This window comes from Uloborus diversus, chromosome 3 (assembly GCF_026930045.1).
Source record: "Uloborus diversus isolate 005 chromosome 3, Udiv.v.3.1, whole genome shotgun sequence".
Taxonomy (NCBI): Eukaryota; Metazoa; Arthropoda; class Arachnida; order Araneae; family Uloboridae; genus Uloborus; species Uloborus diversus.
The window spans coordinates 144,501,091-144,521,609 of record NC_072733.1 but is presented as its reverse complement, the minus strand read 5'-3'; the positions used below and the strand labels follow the sequence as shown (position 1 = coordinate 144,521,609).

The window sequence follows — 20,519 nt, the reverse complement described above, 5'->3', positions numbered from 1 at the left end:
ATTTTTTCAAACATGTAGGTTCGTTGCGCAATCAAAAGATATTGTTTTATTTCAAAAAGATATTTTTTTTTTGTTTTGAAGACTTCACTAAACGTAACTTCTAAGTACTGTAGCCTGAAAAAGTACATTGAACCAAAAATGTTAAAAATTCGGAAAAAAAAACTGAAATTCTCAACTTTTTCGACGTTTTAGGCTTGTTTCTGGATCAGACGGTATTATTCGATTTCAATTTTTTTTTTTATTTCTGAAGGCTTTACCAATCGTAACTTTTCCGTCTTAGAGCCTGAAAAAGAAACATTAAAACAAAATTTTTGAAAAATCACTAAGAAAACACGAAATTTTCCATTTTTTTCAAATATTCAGGCTCGTTGCGGGATCGGAAGATATTATCCGATTTTTAAAATTTTTGTTTTGTTTTGTAAGTCTTCAGCAATCGCAACTTTTCCGCACTATTACGATTTAAAAATAAAAACTTTGTTTTTTTCGTTCCACCCTAATGCATATCTGTCTAAGGTGACAGTATAACCATATTAAAGAATAGTAATTTTTTCCAAATTCCATAAATATGTTTTAATTTCAATATTTTATGAATAATCAAATTCCAAACATTGTAGTTTTGTTCAATTTTCTTTTAATATTTCTTTCAGTTAGTTTTATTTCTGTGTCTCTCTCTCCTTTAATTTTAAATGACCAGTGTATTTTTCTATTTTAAGGTGTCTGCAGTTTAACAAATGACATTCCTGGAGATGAAAGAAAAGATATTGTGAGAAGATATGAATTGGGACGTCATGATAATGCCCACATATACCCTTGGGAAGATCCTGGGTTTGAAGTTTATCATGTAACTGATAGATATGGGTTTCTGCAGTAAGTAGTTTTACATTTTTTTAAGTGTTATTGAGTTGTCTATTGCTCTCTCTATATTTAATATTTAAAAGGTAAATTTCATTTAAAACTTATTTTATTATAAAAGCTTGTTTAAATAATTTAATATGTACAGTAGGCGCCGCTTAATGTGATCACTTTGAGACAAATATAATTTGATAACAATAACCAATTGATACCAATAACCGAAAAGAATCCAAGACACAACAACATGATTTTTTTCAAGTAAGAAACATTCATTTTTACAACTGCTAATTAAAATGGCTATGCGTCAACTTAAGGCAGTTTTAATTTATAAATGTCTAAATTAGCAGAAAGAAAAAGCAGTTTTTTTCCATCGTTTAAGCCATCTGGCCGATGCTACTAAGTCTTTTTGGCCCGTTTTTCAAGCAAGATCTTCTGTTTTTTGCAGCATTAATGGACCGTTTACTCACGTGTCCTTTTCCCTGACGTTTGTGAATCAGATTCAAAGCAAATTCAACTTCACCATCTTTTCCAGCATGGTTTTGTTTGTTGTTTAAACTTTTATTTAGCGTCGTTTTGTTTTCAATCTCATCATGATATTTTAGTAATTCACAAAATACTGGCTGAAAAATTTTTAACTGTGCTGCAGCATTTCTTTGATTTACCATAGTTAAATCGTCAAAGCATTTTAAAATTTCATTTTTTTTTTTTTTTTTGACAGTTAAATCATTTTGGTTTTTCTTCATTGCTAACATTTTTGACCGTTTAAAGTGAACTTTTTAGTGTAACTGGACGGGAAGAAAAATTCTTATGCTTTACTGATAAGAAGAGAACTTGATTTACTGGAAGTTACATTTAATTCTCTCTTAGTGGGAGGAGCTCAGCCCCAGCAACATGTCCAATGACTGAAATTTTTGCATGTGCAACCAAAAGTCATCTTAGGGAGAGTCTGTGGTCACTAAAAAAGAAATTCCTGTTGTTATTTTTCTAGAAAAAGATTGCATTGCTATTTGAAACCACAAAATGCCACACAGAAAGTTAGTCTTGTCAGGGTTTGTCTTTGTATTTCTGTGGATTGAGGGGAAAAAAAGGTGAAAAGATTGAAAGTTTATGAAAAAGTGACAGCAATAAACAAAGACTGATTACAATATTGGACTTTTTTAACGCATGTTAATATACAAGTATTCCTAGACTTTGGTTCTGATAACATTAAGTGAATGGGAACATTAACCGTAATCACATTAGGTGACGTCTACTGTACAAGCAATTTATGTTTGCATTGACTTTGTCCTTTCTTCACTTTGATTTAATACATAGTTTTAACATGTTTTTCTCCTTTAGTAATCATCGGCTTCCGGAGAAGTTAACTGCTCATGAAACTAAAGTAATTACAAACTTACATTTGCATTATTAAAACTACCTTATTGCCTGTTAATTATTTATGAATGTTTTGTAGAGTCATTTGATGCTTCCACAACTAATTTTACCCTGATTTCTGTGTTTTTTTTTTTTAAAATTTTCTAGGTGAGAGAAATTGAAAGTGAAAGGCTAAATAAATGGCTGAAAATGTTAAAAAATTGGGATAAATACAGTGGTGGAGAAAAGGTAGGTTAGATACATACACACACACATATACAGTGAAACCTGTGTAAGTTGACCACTTGGGATGCAGTACTTTGGTGGTCAACTTAGACAGGTGGTCAATTTATAGAGGGCAGTAATGATTTTTTTTTTTGTCATTTCTTTTCCCATGCATTCATTTTTTAACTAATTGGAATACCTTAAACTCACTTTCATTGTTTAACATTACTTTAAAACAATAAGAAAAAATGTTGTTTAAATATTTTTAAAGATTATTTACCAGAATGACACGTAAAGTATTATACAAATTTAAAATTTCTGTGAATCGATCAAAAGAAAAATTGCCTTATTGCTTATGAAAAACTAGTTTCTTGATATTAACAATTCCTAACAATTCATAACAAGTCAAAAATGACTCAAATTCTTCATTTGATTTTTTCTTGTACATTTGTAACCATGGTAATCTACTTTTCAAAACTCCTTATTGAAGTTTGGCGCATTTTCTGAGACAACATTAGCGCAGTGTTTTTCAATGGAAAAAATAATATTCATAGGTTTTTCTAAAATGTCTGGTTACTTACTTGAGGCATAACTGATGAAACGTTTAGTACAATCTAATGCTTTTGCCTAGTGGTCAACTTCCAAAGGGTTATTTACAATACTCCAAACCAAATTTGGTGTATATTAGTGATCAAGATAGACAGGTGGTCAACTTACAAAGGTGGTTAACTTTACAGGTTTTACTGTATTAGGGTGGTCCTTTGTATATGTGTGGAAATTATTTACTTTTTTTAGTCTTACCCCTATTTCTTTTCCTTTTGAGTTAGTAGCTGGTAAAAATTATTGTTAAAAAATTTCAGTAATAACACGTGCAACGAATGGGGTGAAAAATAAAATAAAATGACCAAATTCCTCTATTTTTGCAATAATAGTTAGTCACTTTATTTAAAAAAAAAAAAATTATTAGTAAAAATGACCTAACTAAGGACTATAACTGCTGAACCTTGAAAATAAGTTATTGTAACATTACTAGTCGGCTAGCGGGGCTGCTTCTGTAGGTAACAACGTCAATTATGATTGTTTAAAAAAATTTTAGCATAATTTAAATATATAATAAGATTTTCAATTTTTTTTTAAAATCAGAAACCAGTATTTTGACTTTTAAGTGTTGTAAAAAATTGAAAAAAAAAGTTAAAGAAAATAAACTCAACCTTGTCTCCTGCATAAACTTATTAATTAATAAAATCATTTTTATTTCTTGATAGTAGATAGTCCACTGTTGAGTTATAAGAGGCACTACAATAAAACTTTTTTCCTTTCAGATGTGTGCAAGAGTCACTGTCAATGACTCTTTCTTCACAAAAATTAATGCACATTCCTCAGAATATTTTTCAAGTGTTACTTTTTTGTGTAGTAGTTAGAGAAATAAAGATGTATTAAGTGTGTCGTCAAAAAAGAAACAAAACAAAAATATACTTTTTGTATTGAATTAACCTTCCTCCCCCCCTTAAAAATAAATGGTATATGATAGGAACTTTCTGACTCCATGTTTGTATTTACCGTGCTAAAAATACCCCCAAAACATTCAAACTTTGGAGGCAACATTTTAATGGCAGGCTATTGTTAATTAATAGGCAATATCATCATGTTTTGAAAACAGATTACTTTTGTCAAAAACTCTTTATGCCAAAAAAAAAGAAAGAAAGAAAGAAAAATATACGGAGTTTATATGTCAGAAGTTATTATTAAGCAAAATTTTTGCTTGGAAGTTTAAATTGTAAAAAAACTTCTTTATTATTATGTACTACATTATAAAAAGTTAACGAATTATAAATATTTTGCTTTAGTTGACGGCGTCACTAAAGCAAATTCAAGTGCATTTGAGGCACTTTATACACTTTATATTTGATTTGATTGCTTATACATTTCTCAATTTTTCATTTATAGTTAAGAAGACGCATATACAAAGGAATACCAAATGCAGTTCGTGGTGAAGTCTGGTGTCGTGTTCTTGAAGTAACTCAAATAAAGCAGGAACAAGAGGGCAAATACTTAGTAAATTTTTTATTTTGCTTTTTGAAGTATTTAAAAGCAGTTGATGACAGATCTATGTGTACTCAAGTTTTTATGTATATTTTTTTAGGAAATGAGAGATAAAGCAAAACTTTTATCTCCTGATATTAAGCAAATTGATTTAGATGTAAATCGTACTTACAGAAATCATATAATGTTTCGAGAGAGATATTGTGTAAAGTAAGTATATTGTGCAAGTGTTGTTTTGAATTTTCAAAGTCTATTTTTATGTTTACTAATCTTAAACTTTCATTTTATCAGGCAACAAGCTTTATTTAATGTTCTGGCAGCATATTCTATATATAATATGGTTAGTATATTTTCTTCAATTTATTTAGTTTTGTTCTTTAGCTTTGTTACAGTTAACTTCTATTTATCATAAAATGACTTTTGCTCTGCATCAAGATAATCCAACATGTATTGAGTTTTTGCCTGTTTAAAAAGAATATATCATTTGTAGGAATACTGATTTAACTGTGCTACCTTATCTTGCAATCTTTGTTAAACACTAAAAAAAATAATTTGTACATAATTGAGTTTCATTTTTTGATACCCTGAACTTTGCAGAACTGCCATCTTATAAGATTCTACCCTGAACTCTACAAACTTTGATCAGATCATATGATTAAATCAATAGTTTCTTATTCTTATGGGTTTGAATGTTTCGTATAATAAGTTTGAAGAAAATTTGTAAAACACAAAGTCCTATAATTTCACCAGCTTTTTATAATGTTTTACAAGTTTTATAAGACTAAAAAGCATTCACACTTCTAATACATATCCATACAATCGAAATGTAACTAAATAGAAATGTTTCGTTATGTTTCAATTATCTGTTGAACGTATGCTAATTTGCAATGAATCCAGACATGCCAACTGCTCCGCTTTGAGCGGAGTTTCTCCGCTTTACAGTTCAAACTCCGCTGATCCGCGCAAGTTCACAAAAACTCCGTTTTCGAAACTCAATTGTCAACAATCGGTAAGACCTGCAAGGGGAGAAGCGAGAGACGATTACCGTAGGCTACGGAGCTGCGCGCGCTCCCGCTGTCACGGAATATGCCAATCATCCGACGCCGAGGCCCGCGGCAGGGGGGGGGGAAGCGCAGTGTTACTGAACTTTCGCTATCTTGATGCGCGCGCGTGTCCTCAATAGGTTTTGATGGCGTCATGAAACGAAGGGTTTGCCGGTCAAGTACCGTTTGAGTCTCCTCGCGCTTGCAGATTAATTTTCTGTGCTACAGACTTTCGTGTTTGGCAACGGGTGCAATTATTGGTGTTCTCAACTTTGAATGTTGTGGTTTGGTGTTGATAGTGAACTTGTGCTTGCTGAATTTTTCTTACCGATTTTTTGATTGTGATTAATAATCATGCCCCCAAAGAGGCCGCATAGCCAAGTTTTCAAAGAAGATTACACAAAACTGTTTCCAATTTTAAAAAAATCGCGAAAGTCAGAAAAACATGCTTATTGTATGACGTGCGATTTTGATTTCAGTATTGCACATGGTGGACAATCGGACTGCAAGCGCCATGTTGATAGTCAACGTCATAAAGAAAAAGTGCAGTTATTAAAAACTAATAAAACTTTGAGTTCTTCGTTTGCTGTATCATCAAATGATGATAATACAATTAGGGCAGAACTTTTATTTACTAATTTCCTTTTGGAGCACAACTTGCCTATAGCCGCATCCGATCATGCAAAACCTTTATTTAGAAAAATGTTCCCAGATTCGGAAGTGGCAAAAAAATACGGATGTGCCAGAACTAAAACAACTGCTATCATCAAGTGCTTAGCAAGCAACACTTCTCAGGAACTAGAGACGTACCGAGTACTCGGTAACTACTCGGTACTCGGCCTACTCGGCCAATTTGCCGAGTACTCGGTACTCGGCCAAATTCTGATCAAATACTCGGCCAATACCGAGTAGTTGCAAAAAATTGAATATTGTCCAAGGCAGATACTAAAATTTATAGAAAAAAGAGCAAGCATTATATTCTGCAATCATTTAAAATTAAAATTTATAAGTCAAATTTTAAATTTTGAGAATAATGAAGTTTGTAATGCTTCAATGGAATAAATCTTTATTTTAATGTCCCCAAAGTTGATAAAACTTATTTATGTAAAATTATGCAAAAAAAAAGTATAGAAAATACGGAATTTTTATATTAAAAATGGATTTTTGTTACAAACAAAAATTAGTTATAAAAAATTATGAAAATACCTTTGCTTAAAAAATAAAAGGAAATAAAATAACGTTAAAAGCACAGTGCAGGAACACTGCAGACACGTGTTTTGACATTACAAGGAATTCCTTTTTCAATGCACAACATGGGAGCTCATGGATTTAAAGGCATCCGACAAAAGTCAGATTTTTTTGTCGAATGTCTTTACATTCTTTAGCTCACATGTTATGCACTGAAAAAGACGTTCCTTGTAACGGGGGAGGGGGGGGGGGCAGGAACACATGTCTGCAGTGTTCCTGCACATTTGTTGTATTAAAATTATTTATGTTTGGTGGACTAAAACTATAATTGATTGGTATAAATTTGTTTTAATTCCAACTTGATTAATCATACCTTTTATTTATTCATTTTTAATTTTAAAAATAACTTTTTTGTAAAATTTTTGACGCAAACAAAATTGTTTATATAATGCGTAAATTGAATTTCAGCAGGAATTTAGTTTTAAAAACTATTATATGGACAAGGAGGTCTATACTACTATTCCAATAAGTTCAAAATTCATCACATGTGTGTCGGTGGTTCTTCATAAAACATAATTGGTATTTGGTAACTCGGCCGAGTAGTGAAAGGCCGAGTACTCGGTAACTCGGTACTCGGCCGAGTAGTAAAAGGCCGAGTACTCGGTACTCGGCTACTCGGCCAAAGTGCTACTCGGTACGTCTCTATCAGGAACTATCAGACTCTCTAAAACATTGCAAATTTGCATTAGGAACTGATGCAAGCAATTCTGCATCTTTAGAGAAAATATTTCCAGTTGTGGTGATTTTCAACGATAATGGAACTATCTCTACACGTTTGTTAAGCCTTCCAAAGTTAGAGGGGGATTCAACAGGTAAAAATATGTTCAATTTACTGGACGAAGAACTCTCAAAGCGATCAATACCGTGGTCGAATTGTGTTGCATTTTCATGTGATAATGCTAATGCAATGATTGGTAAAAATAAAGGCTTTACAAAATTTTTGTTGGAGAAAAATCCTAAAATATTTGTCAGTAGGTGCTCTTGCCACCTCCTACATTTAGCTGCTAAAACAAGTGCCAAAGCATTGAGCATGAATGTTGAAGACTTTTTAGTTGATACATTTTACTACTTCAAAAAAAGTGCAAAGCGGGTCGAATTCTTCAAATTGTGCCAACAATTATGTGAGCTTGAAGAACATAAAATTTTAAAGTATGTTTCGACAAGATGGTTGTCCATGTTGGATGTGATCACAAGATTTTTGGAGCAATGGGAATCGCTTACTCTTTTTTTTGAGAGTGAAGGTGAAAATCCATCTGAAAAGTGTAAAAAAATAAGAAAAATGTTCAGAAATTCTGCAACAAAGTTGTATTTGCTATTTCTGCAGAATACTTTACCTGTGTTTACAGGTCCAAATGTTCTGCTGCAGACCGAGGCACCACTCATCCACCGATTACGTCGGGAGTTACTTGCTTTCTTGACAAAGCTTATAGCAAATTTTATTTCCCCAGTTGCTGTTAAGGAGGCCGACTCAATCCTTAAATTGAAGTTCTCGAGCAAAAAACGACAGAAGTGTGATGAAGATCTAGTAATTGGCAGTAAAACTAGACAACATCTAACTGATCAGACTTTATCTCTAAATGATAAATCAGAGTTCTACCAAAATGTTAGAGACTTTTACGCCGTAGCCTGTCAGTACATAGTTGATAAATTTCCTTTAGAGGACAATACATTACTGCATGCTGAAGTTGCTGATGTCAACATGAGATTAGAAAAGTCTTTCTGTTCAGTGGACTATTTTATTCAACTGTTTTGTGAGGATTTTACCGATGCTCAAAAGGGTAAAATTGAAAGTGAATTTTCGCTCTATCAAATTGATGAATTTTCAAATGATATTCTCAATTGTGACAGGACGGATCAGGCTTGGTTTCTAATTAGCCAGCTCAAAGATCATCGAGGCTGTGTCAAATATGAAGTGTTACCCACTTTGATGCGAAGAATTTTGTTAATTCCTCATAGCAATGCAGCTTGTGAGCGTGTGTTCAGCTTAGTTAGGAAGAATCAAAATGAATTTCGGGCTAATTTAAGTGTGTCAACCTTAGAATCGATAGTTATCGAAAAGTCAAAATTAATGTCTAAAAGAACACTTTGTTATCAAAAAGAATTTACTAAAGAGGAACTCGTTAAAGCAAAGAAAGCAACTGTAATGTTGCTGCAAAAAGCCTAATCTAGGTACTGTCATTTTAACTTCTGTTACTCATTTGATGTTCTTTTCCCATGACATTTTAAATTAATTTTTATTTGAAGTTGACTGTATTTGAGTAATAACTAATTTCAATAGTCATTTATTGTTTGTATATTGTATTTGCTAAATGTAACAGAAGTGCTGGTAATAAAAAATAGATGGAAATAATTTTTTAATAATATGTTTCATTTAAAATCCACAATAACACTTAGTGTTGCCATTACAAATTATTAGTTTATCACAAAGTCGCTGATATGCAATTTTCTCGCTCGCAATACTCGAATCTTGGATCTGCGGAAAAGTGCTCCTCTTGAGCCTGTCTGAAAGTTGGCAACCCTGTGAATCATACAAGTTTTGGTAATAAATTCCACCAATGGGTTCAACTTAGGTGCGAAGAGCTAGCTTCTGAAATGTAAAATAAATCTACCTCTTAAAACTGCTATCATGCTCTAAAAAACAAATTAAAATTTGCAACTAGAATCTCCTTGTTTTAACATCTTGTAATGATGATGCTGATGATGTCGTGTCTATGATAATGTGCATTTATATGCCTCCAAAGCTGTCTTAAACAGCCTTTGCAACTTCGACAGCCTTATCTGTAAAGAGAAGGTCGACTGGGTCTTCTAAGCCGATGTTAAAAAGTTTGGCCTGGACTGCTGGACAGCTGAAGATGTGTTGACGAGACAGTGGGATGTCATCTGGGCAATGAGGACAAAAGTTGGTGTAACTACGCTGTCCGTCCGCAGAAATCCTCATCCTCTTTAAGTGATTTGTCCTGTCTGGTTAAAATGGTCGACATGGCTCTGTCACAGTTCAAATCCGAAATGGAGTTTCTTTTCACTTGTTGACCGATTAGTCTTCGGCCAGCAACAGCGTTGGCGTCAACGAGGGTTAGAAGTTGGATGGTTGAGGAGCATTAGGGGATGCCTTTGCGAGCTCATCGACCTTCTCGTTACCAAAGATGTTTACCTGAGCCGGTATCCATTATGAAATGCAGGATCTTTTTGCCGCAATGATTTTGTTTGTGAGCTCAATGATCTGTTGGCTAAGATGACATTTGCCCTTCTGGGTCACCTGCAATGCTGATCTGCGATCAGAGAAAATGATGATGCCTCTGGAACTCTGGTCCTCCCTCGAAAGATAAATCTCCAGAGCGCTTTTGATGGCGACAAGTTCGCATGTGTTGTTCGAGGCAATTTTCCCAACAGGAATACAGTGACATTCCTGCACTCCGTCTGTTTCGATGAAAAAGACTCCTGCTCCTCCTCTTTCCAGATTAGAGTTGGAAGAGCTATCTGTGTAGGCAATCGTCAGATCTTGAATTGAGGTCGTGAGTTTTTCAATGGTATGGTCGCCTTTTTCTTTGATTATTGTTGTGGGTTCTTTCTTGGTGCAAGGCCATAAGAGATTTAAAAATATTTTGGTTTGGGGGAGAGGGCACAGGATGTTGTAAGGCTCTTTACAAATTTTGAAAGTCTCATATTTGAAGTTGATATCATTCCTTATATCATGATCAAATTGGAGGGTCGAGGATCTCTTCAGCCTGCACTTTCCACTCCACGCACCAAAGGTTTTACTTGAGATATGGCGATCAGCAAAGGTTTGGATTTTGTTGGTAAATTTAATGGTTGTTAATTTTCTTCTGCTTTCTAAGTGGGCAAGGCCACATTCCTTTTCAATTTTTAGGTTATTCGTTGAAGAAACAGCTCCAGTGATGATTTTAGAGGCTCTGTATTGAACATTGTCGATCTTTTCTTTAACAGTAGGCCTTGCCGATGCCCATATGGGTGCTGTGTATTCGAGAACAGGCCTGATGATAGAAGTGTAGTTATTCTTGAGAGTTTTTGGACTTGACCCCCAGGAAACCCTGCAAAGTCTTTTGATGATGTTTAGCTTTTTCAGTGCTTTATTTGAAACATTTTCAAGGTGTTTAGAGAATCTTAATTCTGCATCTAAAGTTAGTCCAAGATACTTGGGGTTAGAAGTTTGTCTAATTTCGGAACCTAATAGCTTTAAAATAGGATAGAACGAGCTTCTATTTTTCCTGTCTGTTGAAAAAACACAAAAGTTTGTTTTGTCTGGATTTATTTTAAGCTTAAGATGTTTGGACCAGATTTTAATGCCCTTCATACAGATATTAAGAGCTCTTTGTGAAATTTTGAGATTTGAGTGGGTGTGCCAGACTGCAATATCATCGGCATAACAGGCAACGTTTATTTCTTTACTGATGTGAAGGTCTATCGTATTCATGTACAGAAGAAAAAGAAGAGGGCTAAGTACGAAGCCTTGAGGAACTCCAGCTCATGTATGGTGAATGGTGGAGTAATCGCCATTAACCCTGAATTTAAAGCTTCTTTTCCTGAGAAAATCATTGATCCAGATTAGAGCATTTGAAATAATGCCTGTTTTGTGTAGGATGTTGATCAGTTTCTGTCTCCAGACTCTGTCGAAAGCAGCTGAGAGATCAAGAAGAACCATGGTAGTTTTCTTATGGGGTTTGTTCTGGAAGCCGTCAATAATCAATTGGCAAAGATAGAAAAGCTGATCGACGGTGCTGTGATTGGCTCTATATGTGATCTGGTATGAGTGCAAAATATTGTTCTCAGTGATCCAATTCATCAGTCTAGAATGAATGATGTGCTCCATAAGTTTGCACAGAATGCAGGTGAGCAAGATAGGTCTGTAATTTGCGCAGTTACTTGCAGATTTTCCAGGTTTTAGGATGGGAACAATTACAGAGCTTTTCCAGGACCTGGGTAACTTACCAGAGCGTCATGAGGTATTAAAGATATACAGCTAATCTCTTTTAGCATTTACACCAAGATGCCTGATCATTTGTCCAAAAAATGAGATCTGGGCCGGGGGATTTCTTTTGATCCAGGCGATTGATTGCAGATTCCAGCTCCTCGGGACTAAAGTCAGTAGTGAAGATGCTGTTATCGGTCCTATTCCTGCTTCTTTTAATAGCATGTTTGTATTTTTTATCGACTTTTTTGTCTTCTGTAGAAAATTGTAATTTGCTAGAAACCTCGTAGTGCTTTGCAAGTAGGTTTGCTGTCTCTCTATTTGTTCTGGCATTTAAGCCATTTGTGGAGATCACATTTGACTGAGGTTTCGCCTGTGTGTTGGCTGCTGGACTGCTTGAGTTATTTAGAGCCTTAATCAAATTCCAATATTGGGACGTGTCTTTTCTCGGGTCAATTTTTTCGCAGAGCTCTGCCCATTTTTCTTGTTTGCTGGCTGAGATGGCTTCTTCCACCTTATGACTTACTTCTATAAGTTTGCGTCTTAACTCCTCACTGTTGTTACTTTGGAATTCCTTACAGGTTTGGTCTCTTTCCTTTATTAGTGCATCAATGTTGTAATCCTTCCAAAAAGGAATCCAATTGTCCTTAATCTTTCCTCTAGGGATGTGATGCTTTGCTGGAATTTGGATGCGGCTAGTGAAAAGAGAGAGAAGTTCCTCGAGGTTACTACAGACTGTTGGTTCAGAGCATAGGTTCTCTAGTTCTTGGGTAAACCCAGGCCAGTCTGTTTTTTGAAAGTTCCATGAGCGCTTGAGTTGCGAAGGATGTTCTCGGTCTATTGAGAAGGTTGTGAGGACTGGGTAATGGTCACTGATGGCAGAATCTAGAACTCTCCAGTGCGTTTTGTCTGCAGAAAAGTGGCTAATGGCGGTGATGTCAAGTGCAGATGCTGTACCATTTGTTTTAGAGGTGTAGGTATTTTCACCCGTGTTGAGGATGGTTAAATTCAGGTCATCTGCTAGGTCCTCAACCTGGGTTCCTTTAGAATCCAGCAGATTGCTTCAGGGGCATTCCAAGGTATTTTTGACATTTATTTAGAGTCCGTAACGTGACCTTTTTTGCCATAACTTTTTAGTTTACTGTTTGATTAGCATATTATTTTATTTTGATCTTTTCCTACCAACACACCAGCTCAAATTCAAATAATTTGCAAATCAAACAGTAAATTAAAAAGTTATGGAAAAAAAAAGGTCACGTTACGGACTCTACATAATTTTAAAAATACCTTGGAATGCCCCTTCAACAAGAGGGGCTCTTGGCATTGAGGTCTCCTAAAATTATTTTTGTCTCTGAGTTTGAAGATGTCAGATCCTGAAGGAGGTCTGTATCAATAGGAGAGTTGTCAGGGTGATAAACATTAATCACGGTGATAGTGTGGTCCGGAAGAAGAACATTTATTGCATGAGCTTCGGTGCTGGTGTCAAACAGGAAGGTCGAAAGAACTTCAATGTATTTAATTTCTGGTGTCTTTATAAGGAAAGCTATTCCTCCTCCACTGCTGTTTGAACTGTCCTTTCTGTGTACCATTTAATCTTAAGACTAAGATTTTGGTTAAGTTTTGTTTCCTGCAGGCAGGCAACATCAATATTGTCGTAAAAAAAAATGTCTGAATGTTCAGCCAATTTTCTCTGGGTGCCATTAATATTGAGCTGTGAGAAATTGTTCCTCGTCCCACTGTCCTCCTCGTAGCTGATTTCTCGACACGACCCCGGACTGCAGGTTGCATCGCGTTTGCTGCCCCGGACGAGGTAGCTTGGGGACTAGATGACATTGCACAATTCATAGAAGAGGGGATTGCCAGAGCCTCGAGAAGTTGGACTTCTGCCTGTTGGTCTACGGGATGTATTTTATTTCCCTCCTACCACCCAAAGGAAAACCTACGGAGGCATTCCCCTATCCACCACCTGGGGACACGCTCTCTAGAGGTTACAGGCTCCCCCGAGAGACACACGCACACATCTTGTAATATTATGTATTTGAAGGCATTTTATTTTTTCTTATTTTCTGTGCATGAATAAATTTGAACTTCTTTCTTTTGCATATTTTAGGAAATTGGGTACTGCCAAGGAATGAGTCAAATTGCAGCCCTTCTGCTTATGTATATGAATGAAGAAGTGAGTTCAGTATTTCTTCATTGGAGTTATGAGTCAAAATTTATAGGTTGTAAAATTAAATGTTTTTACTGTTATTTTGTTTCATAATTGATCTTCTTTACTCTATGTTTTTTTCTGTTTTTCCTTCAGAATTTTTTTTATAGTATTTATGCCCTTTGACATTGTGACATTCTTATCCTTTTTAAATGTCAAATGTGGATAAGTGTTGAAGAATTTCTGAAACTAAGTTACTCCATAATAAATCTATTCATCACTTTCAAATCTCATGCTTAGAAATCTTACTGTAAAACTATAAGACATTTGAAATTTCCTTGAAATTATAATTTTGGTTCAAGTTCAGCACATTTATGTAAAGTTAATCTTCATACAGTCAACTTGCAATCACTTAAAACAAATATTCTTTTGTATCAAAGTTTTCATTCGGTCCCAAAATAATTCCGTACATTTCAATGCAAATTTTTCTTTATGTCCTGAATGAACACCTTTCAAGTCGAAATTTTTACAATATTTTCGCCTTAATTTCATGCATGAAAATGCAGCCAAAGGGGAGGGGGAGTTTCTTCTTCTCTTTACACATTGCTTTTATGAGGGGGAAAATTCCTTCCCAATAGTTTTCATTGGCTACCTTTTGAGTGACCTAAACTGTTAACAAGAATTGAAAAAATAGCCTTTTTTCCAGGTGATATAATTAATCATGCTTTTACAACAATAGCAAGCTGAAAAGCATTGTGAAAGAGATGAAAGATGGGGCCACAGGTGTCGTTATTACAAACTGCTTCAAGAGCTGTAGTTTCATAAACAGCAATGTTGGGAACTCTGTTTTGTAGCTCTGTGACTTTAGTTGCATCACATTTTGGGATCCGTCACACTATTTTGTTGTCTTAAATGAGCATGTTATAATAAAGGTCTTGTGTAATAATATTAATGTTTACTCTTAATGTATTAGAAATTCATTGTATTTAAATATTTTCTGTAGCATATCTTTAATATCTTTTTTTCCCCCTAGGAATCATTTTGGGCATTATCCAGGCTTATGAGTGATGATAAACATGCCATGCATGGTATGTGTTCAACTTTTAAAATGAAAATTTGAAATATGTTTGATGAAAACTTCAAAAAAATGCAAATCTTATATATTTGTTGAAAATATTTATTTTTCGTTTCTAAAATTATAGATCTAAAAAAGTGATTGCAGGAGTCGAAATAGTCCTATATATCCTATATTTCCTATATTTTCAAAAAAATCATCAATGTCCTATATTTTTCAAAAATGTCCTATATTTCCTATATTCCCATTTTTTACCCTATATATCTTTTAAAAAGAACAGTAAATAAACTTTCTGACATTGAATTTTGAAAGTACGTCTTGACATTGAAAGTACGTCCGCAAAGGAATTTCAAATTAAAAAACAAAACTAAATCCTACAACAGGCATTTTTGCTAATTGGCTACAGCAATGTGATGTCACTATAGTGGGTGGAGTTTTGAGAACTAAGTCTGAAGTTGGTTTTATAATTTTGCGTTTGGCAACAGCCGTTTGTTTTGTTTTCCATCATGGTTTTCGTTTTCATTGGTATATTTTTGTGTTCCGTGCATTTTCTGATTGGAATGTTCTAATATTCTTTTTGCAATCTTTTCTTTTTGTAGAATTTTGTGATCGTGGAATGTTAGTTCCTTATGATGTTAAAATGTAGTTTGTTGTAATAAGTGGAATTATAATGGCGAAATCACATCCCTTAACAAAATTTTGTGTTGAATGGTTGGATCAGGAGGACATTAATAGTACAAATTTTGGTGCATGGTGCACTAAAGGAAAAGATGATTTTACCGCTTTTTGCCATTTTTGCAACTGTTCAGTGCCTATAAGAAATAGTGGATTTTCACAATTGAGGCAGCATGCTGAAACATTCAAGCATAAAGAAAACTCTGTAAAACCTTAGAAGGATCCTTCTCAAGTTCTGTTTGTTCTTAATACAAGTGGTAAAGGGTTCAGTTTAGATATAAAATCAAAGAACAGTGGAATTAGTACTTGGGTCATGAGTGAGGAAGAAATAATAAAATCATCTTTGTTCAAATTTTGTTTAGTTATTTAGTTTATAAAGTACAGTTTTTTCAAAAATTATTTTTTCAACTACAGGAAAGTCATTTCAGATGTAAGTTATAATTTTGTTTGAGGTTTTTTTAAAACAAAATCATTGATAAAAATAACTAAATAATATATCATATGTATTATTTATTTTTTATAGCAAAATTATTCGTATAATGTGTCCTATATTTTTCTTATATTTTTTGTGGAAAATATCCTATATGTGACAAGTCAATCACTTCTACCCCTGTGATTGGATTTGTTAGAAATATTTACTAATTACTTAAATAAAATGAGCCTTTGTATGGATGAGCTATCAATTTCAGTTTTAATTATTTTTATATTGCTAATTAGTTTCATCATGCTAACAATAAATAAGATAATAAGGTGACGCTGAAGAGAGCCTCCAAAATTACGAAGTCAATGTTTAGTCTATGGGTAAATTTCCTCCCGATTCCTAATTTGCACATCAATATTTTGAGATAATTTTTTCTGCATAAGATTCTTCACAGCAGTTCAAATGATGCGCGCTTTTCAATTTTTCATTTTCCGTTAAAATTAAATATTAAATAGTGGTTAAGTTTGTGAGTTGACAAAGTAAGAGGTGCTTTCTGTTTAATCACTTCATAAATACTCAAGATCACACATTTGCTCAAATTGAAAACTATGCGTCATTCTTGAAAGTTAGGGCTTTTCAAGGATACCTTTTATTTGATCTTACTTAAATTAGGACTAGTCGACACGCGCGGAACTCTGCACTGTGCTTTGAATCCTTTCATATGGCATTTCGCTCTTTAAACATTTCAGAGGAAGAACCTTATAAAAAAGAATAGAAAAAAGTTAACAGATTAAAGTAAACAGAAAAAAGTAAATGCACAAAAGAAGGCATGTAATTTGAAGACATCAGCAACAAAACCTGGGTAAATACGACGTTGTGCTAATGTGATCATCACTCACCTTTTGACTACGTATTTTCAATGCAAACATAAATATCATTGGAAGTGTGACCAAGTGCTTCGAGAAAAAGCAGTAATTGTGCATGTGAAAAAATGGGTTGTGGCAAATAAAGTCCTGCTTATGTGAGCATCTGACAGGAAAAAAGAACTATTTATTAGCACTGATTTGAATTGGCACTATTCTGATTAACAGCACGACACTCCAACCAACCCAGCAGTTGCGCCTTCGTTTTCAAATGCTATTCATTGAAGCAATATGTAAAAAAAAACAGCAAATAAAGCTTTTTGCCAAAAAAAAAATAAATCATGCGTCTATGTTTTGTCATTAGCCAGCATGATACGCTTTAAAATTATTCATAAAACATGGAGTTTGATTAAGGAATGAGGAAGATCTCGCATAACAATTGAAACAAACATTTTAGAGAAATAATAAGTTAGATTGAAAATAAGTTTAATTATTTTTTGAAAAATGATACAATTTCGCATAGCAGACTGCTTTACCCTTTACAGCTTTAATGCCAGCACATGTTTTTCTTTTAATCGAACATTTAAAATTAAAACCAAAACCGGTTGAACTGAGTCCAATTTTTAAGTGTAATTTCTCGAACATAGACAAAATGCATTCGCCCCCCCCCCCCCCCCCCCCCGAAAGCAGAGGAGTAGAAAATGATTTCTTACTAATGAAGTTGATGATAATTTTAATGTTTTACATCGTATTTAAATAAATAGTTAAAGGTTTACTGGGTGAAACTTGTACTTTCAATTGGGGGTAGTATTTTTTTCATTTATACAAAAGGTCGAACACTGCTATGAGAAAAATCTACATTTTAGCATACAATAAAAAGAATTTCTGCACAAAAAAGATTCCCTTTAGATCTGAATTCTTAAATCTAATATTTTTTTCTTCTTGCATAATGCTTAGTTATCTGAACGGAGTCAAAGTTTAAAAAAAAAGAAAGAAAGAAAGAACACCCTTCAATTAATAGTAAACTTATCTGAATAATAACTGTAGTCTGCATAAAGGAGTCAAAACACCAAGTAGCATTCCTGTTGCGTTTATTTTATTGCCTTGCGTGTGTTATCTGTTGTATGTTATGAGTACATGTAATGCGTAAGATTAATCTAAATTAGCTATAATGTCGGACAGCCCGGGCTGGTCCGAAGTTCAGCTAGTTTATAGCCGAGCACTCTACCGAAAAACTTATTAATAAAACCAAACAACTAAGTCCAGTGCTTTTAAGCTTTATTTTTCAAAAGGAATTAAATAAAACAGGTTAATTAAAAAAAAATTTTGCCGAAAGCGAAGCAAAAAATTGGAAAACTGTATTAAAATTTTACTTTAAAAAAATTCTGCATAAGAACTACAGGCTGCATCAAAGTTTTGTAACAGCAAGGGGCATTTCCAAAAAATTGATTTTTAGACTGTAAGTCTATTTTTTGTCACTAACCGGCCCGATAAGCTTTAAAATGAGAGGGGAGTTTTTTCAAGAAATAAGAAAGATCTCGCATACTAGACAGAAAATGCACCGAAAAATAATCTGACAGAAAAATAATCCACGCAAATAATCTATAAGATAAGAAATTGAAGATTTTTATTTTTGAAAATTTCTACAATTTATTACAGGTTGCTTGAACCATTATGGCTTAGATGGCAGTACGTTTTCATCATTTAACTGAACGGTTGAAATACAAAATTATTTCAACCATTTAGCTTTTCGAATGTAGTAAAAATGTGACTGGCTATTTGTTTTTTTTCCGAAAGAAGAAAAAAAAATATTTTACACATCAAGCTGTTAGTAATTTTAATGTTTTACTTTGTATTCTAATAAATATTCATAGTTTAACTAAATGAAAAGTAATTGCAATTTGTTGTAGAAATTTTTTTAATTGTAGAAAGGGTCAAAAGCTCATTAGAAGAATCTACATTTCAGTATACCTTTTATTTTTTTATGAACAAAAACTACTCCATTGTAGTCTGAAATCTTAAATCTGATACTTATATTTTCGCTTACATTATGCTTTCGTTTTCTGACCGGGGCCAAAGCTTTAAAAAAAAAAAAAAATAGCATGCAAACTAAGAATTTAGCTACATGTTGCATCTTGCATCAAATTTTTGTTTCAGCAAGGAGTGTTTCCATCACATTTGTTTTGTTACCTCACTTGCGTTATTTATTGTTTTTAAGTATTCATGTAATTTGAAATATTTGTCTAATTTTATGATGCAGATCGTCCGGGCAGGGCCCAAACACACGTTCTTCTGTTTTTTAGTTTGCTCACAAATAATTGCTAAATAATCAAACTTAAAGTGATAAAATAATAATTATAATACATTGGATCAGGGTTTTCTGAACTTAGTGCTGCAGAAAGAGATGAGAGATGCATGAAGTGTCCACGGCACCAATAATTATAAAACTAGACTAGGATGCCATGAGCAAATTATGATTCTTCAAAGGGTGGCGCGAATCGTTAAAGTTTGGGACCCCCATGTCAGAGGGCAACAGGCAATGGTGTTCAGAATTGGTCAGGGGATTTGTACCCTTGCTTACTCAAGAAAAGAACGTCTTGGGAAAGTGAAGTTATTTTAACAAAAAGGAAAGCAAATAACGTTGAATGGCAGACCGCAATTAGGAAACTGAGGTGCCCCGCGTGGGAGTACAGAGCGATAAAGCATTGGGTACTATGGGACAAGGCTCATAAAATTACCTATATTATGACATCATATTATTAATATTTAAAACAGGTTAACATATAGTTGGGGAATGTGGAGCAAATTGAAGTAGCGAAGCAAAGTGAAATGGTAAAATATTTACTCTGCTTTTAGCGTCACCTAGTAACCAGTGTAGTTTATTCCAGTCAAGAAAAAAATTACATCTGAAAATCACAGAATATAATACAAACAATTTTCAAAAAATTGATACTCTTATTGCAATATTTTGTTGTAAGTCGAAAATTATTTTTGGTATTATCAAAAGATAAAGTTCTTATAATTAACATTTGAAACATTTCTTGAGACCTTAAATATTCGGCGCAGTATTTATTTAATATTAAGCTTACTTGTATTTTTAATATTTTGTACAATTAGACAATTACATACTAGGCAAATCGGATGGGACAAACTGAAATAGTTAATTTCATTAAATTATTCAATCATCTATTAAATCTCTTACATGTTCATTTCTTTGTTCATTCAGTCACTTATTTTCTTATTCATTCACTCTTTTACTCACTTCTTTATTTGTCTTCATGCATTAATTTATTTAAATATTCGTTTTTTTTTTCAGTATCTTTCATTTATTTTCAACTTTTTATTTACTGATTCATTTGATCAAAAATATTTTTTGCAATTGAGTATTAGCTTTCCCCTTATTTTTGATGTAACATAACACATATCAGCTCCATTGTGTCTTCATCCTCGTCAGATAGGCTAACTGATGATAAAGCGCTATCAACTAGCAGTTTTTTGTCACCAGGTAACAATTTAGCGATGGGTGTGACAGAAGAGAGTTGTCAAAAACCCCTGCCCTTATTTTACACTAAGTTTTGTTTCTCCATGGTTCACTGTAGTCTGCAGTTTACTATGCAGAAAAAAAGTTTTTTATTGTTCTTGAAG

The 20,519-nt window shown here is 33.6% G+C and overlaps 1 protein-coding gene across 1 annotated transcript in view; it reads left to right on the top strand.

Moving 5' to 3' along the window:
- Window positions 1–20,519, top strand: part of LOC129218979 (USP6 N-terminal-like protein) — a 181,994-nt gene that overhangs the window by 136,685 nt on the left and 24,790 nt on the right. Inside the window, exons 3-10 of the mRNA XM_054853298.1 lie at window positions 714–867; window positions 2,191–2,233; window positions 2,374–2,454; window positions 4,378–4,485; window positions 4,574–4,683; window positions 4,765–4,813; window positions 13,802–13,867; window positions 14,874–14,928. Coding sequence (XP_054709273.1) covers window positions 714–867; window positions 2,191–2,233; window positions 2,374–2,454; window positions 4,378–4,485; window positions 4,574–4,683; window positions 4,765–4,813; window positions 13,802–13,867; window positions 14,874–14,928 — 666 coding nt within the window. The remainder of the gene's footprint in view (window positions 1–713; window positions 868–2,190; window positions 2,234–2,373; window positions 2,455–4,377; window positions 4,486–4,573; window positions 4,684–4,764; window positions 4,814–13,801; window positions 13,868–14,873; window positions 14,929–20,519) is intronic.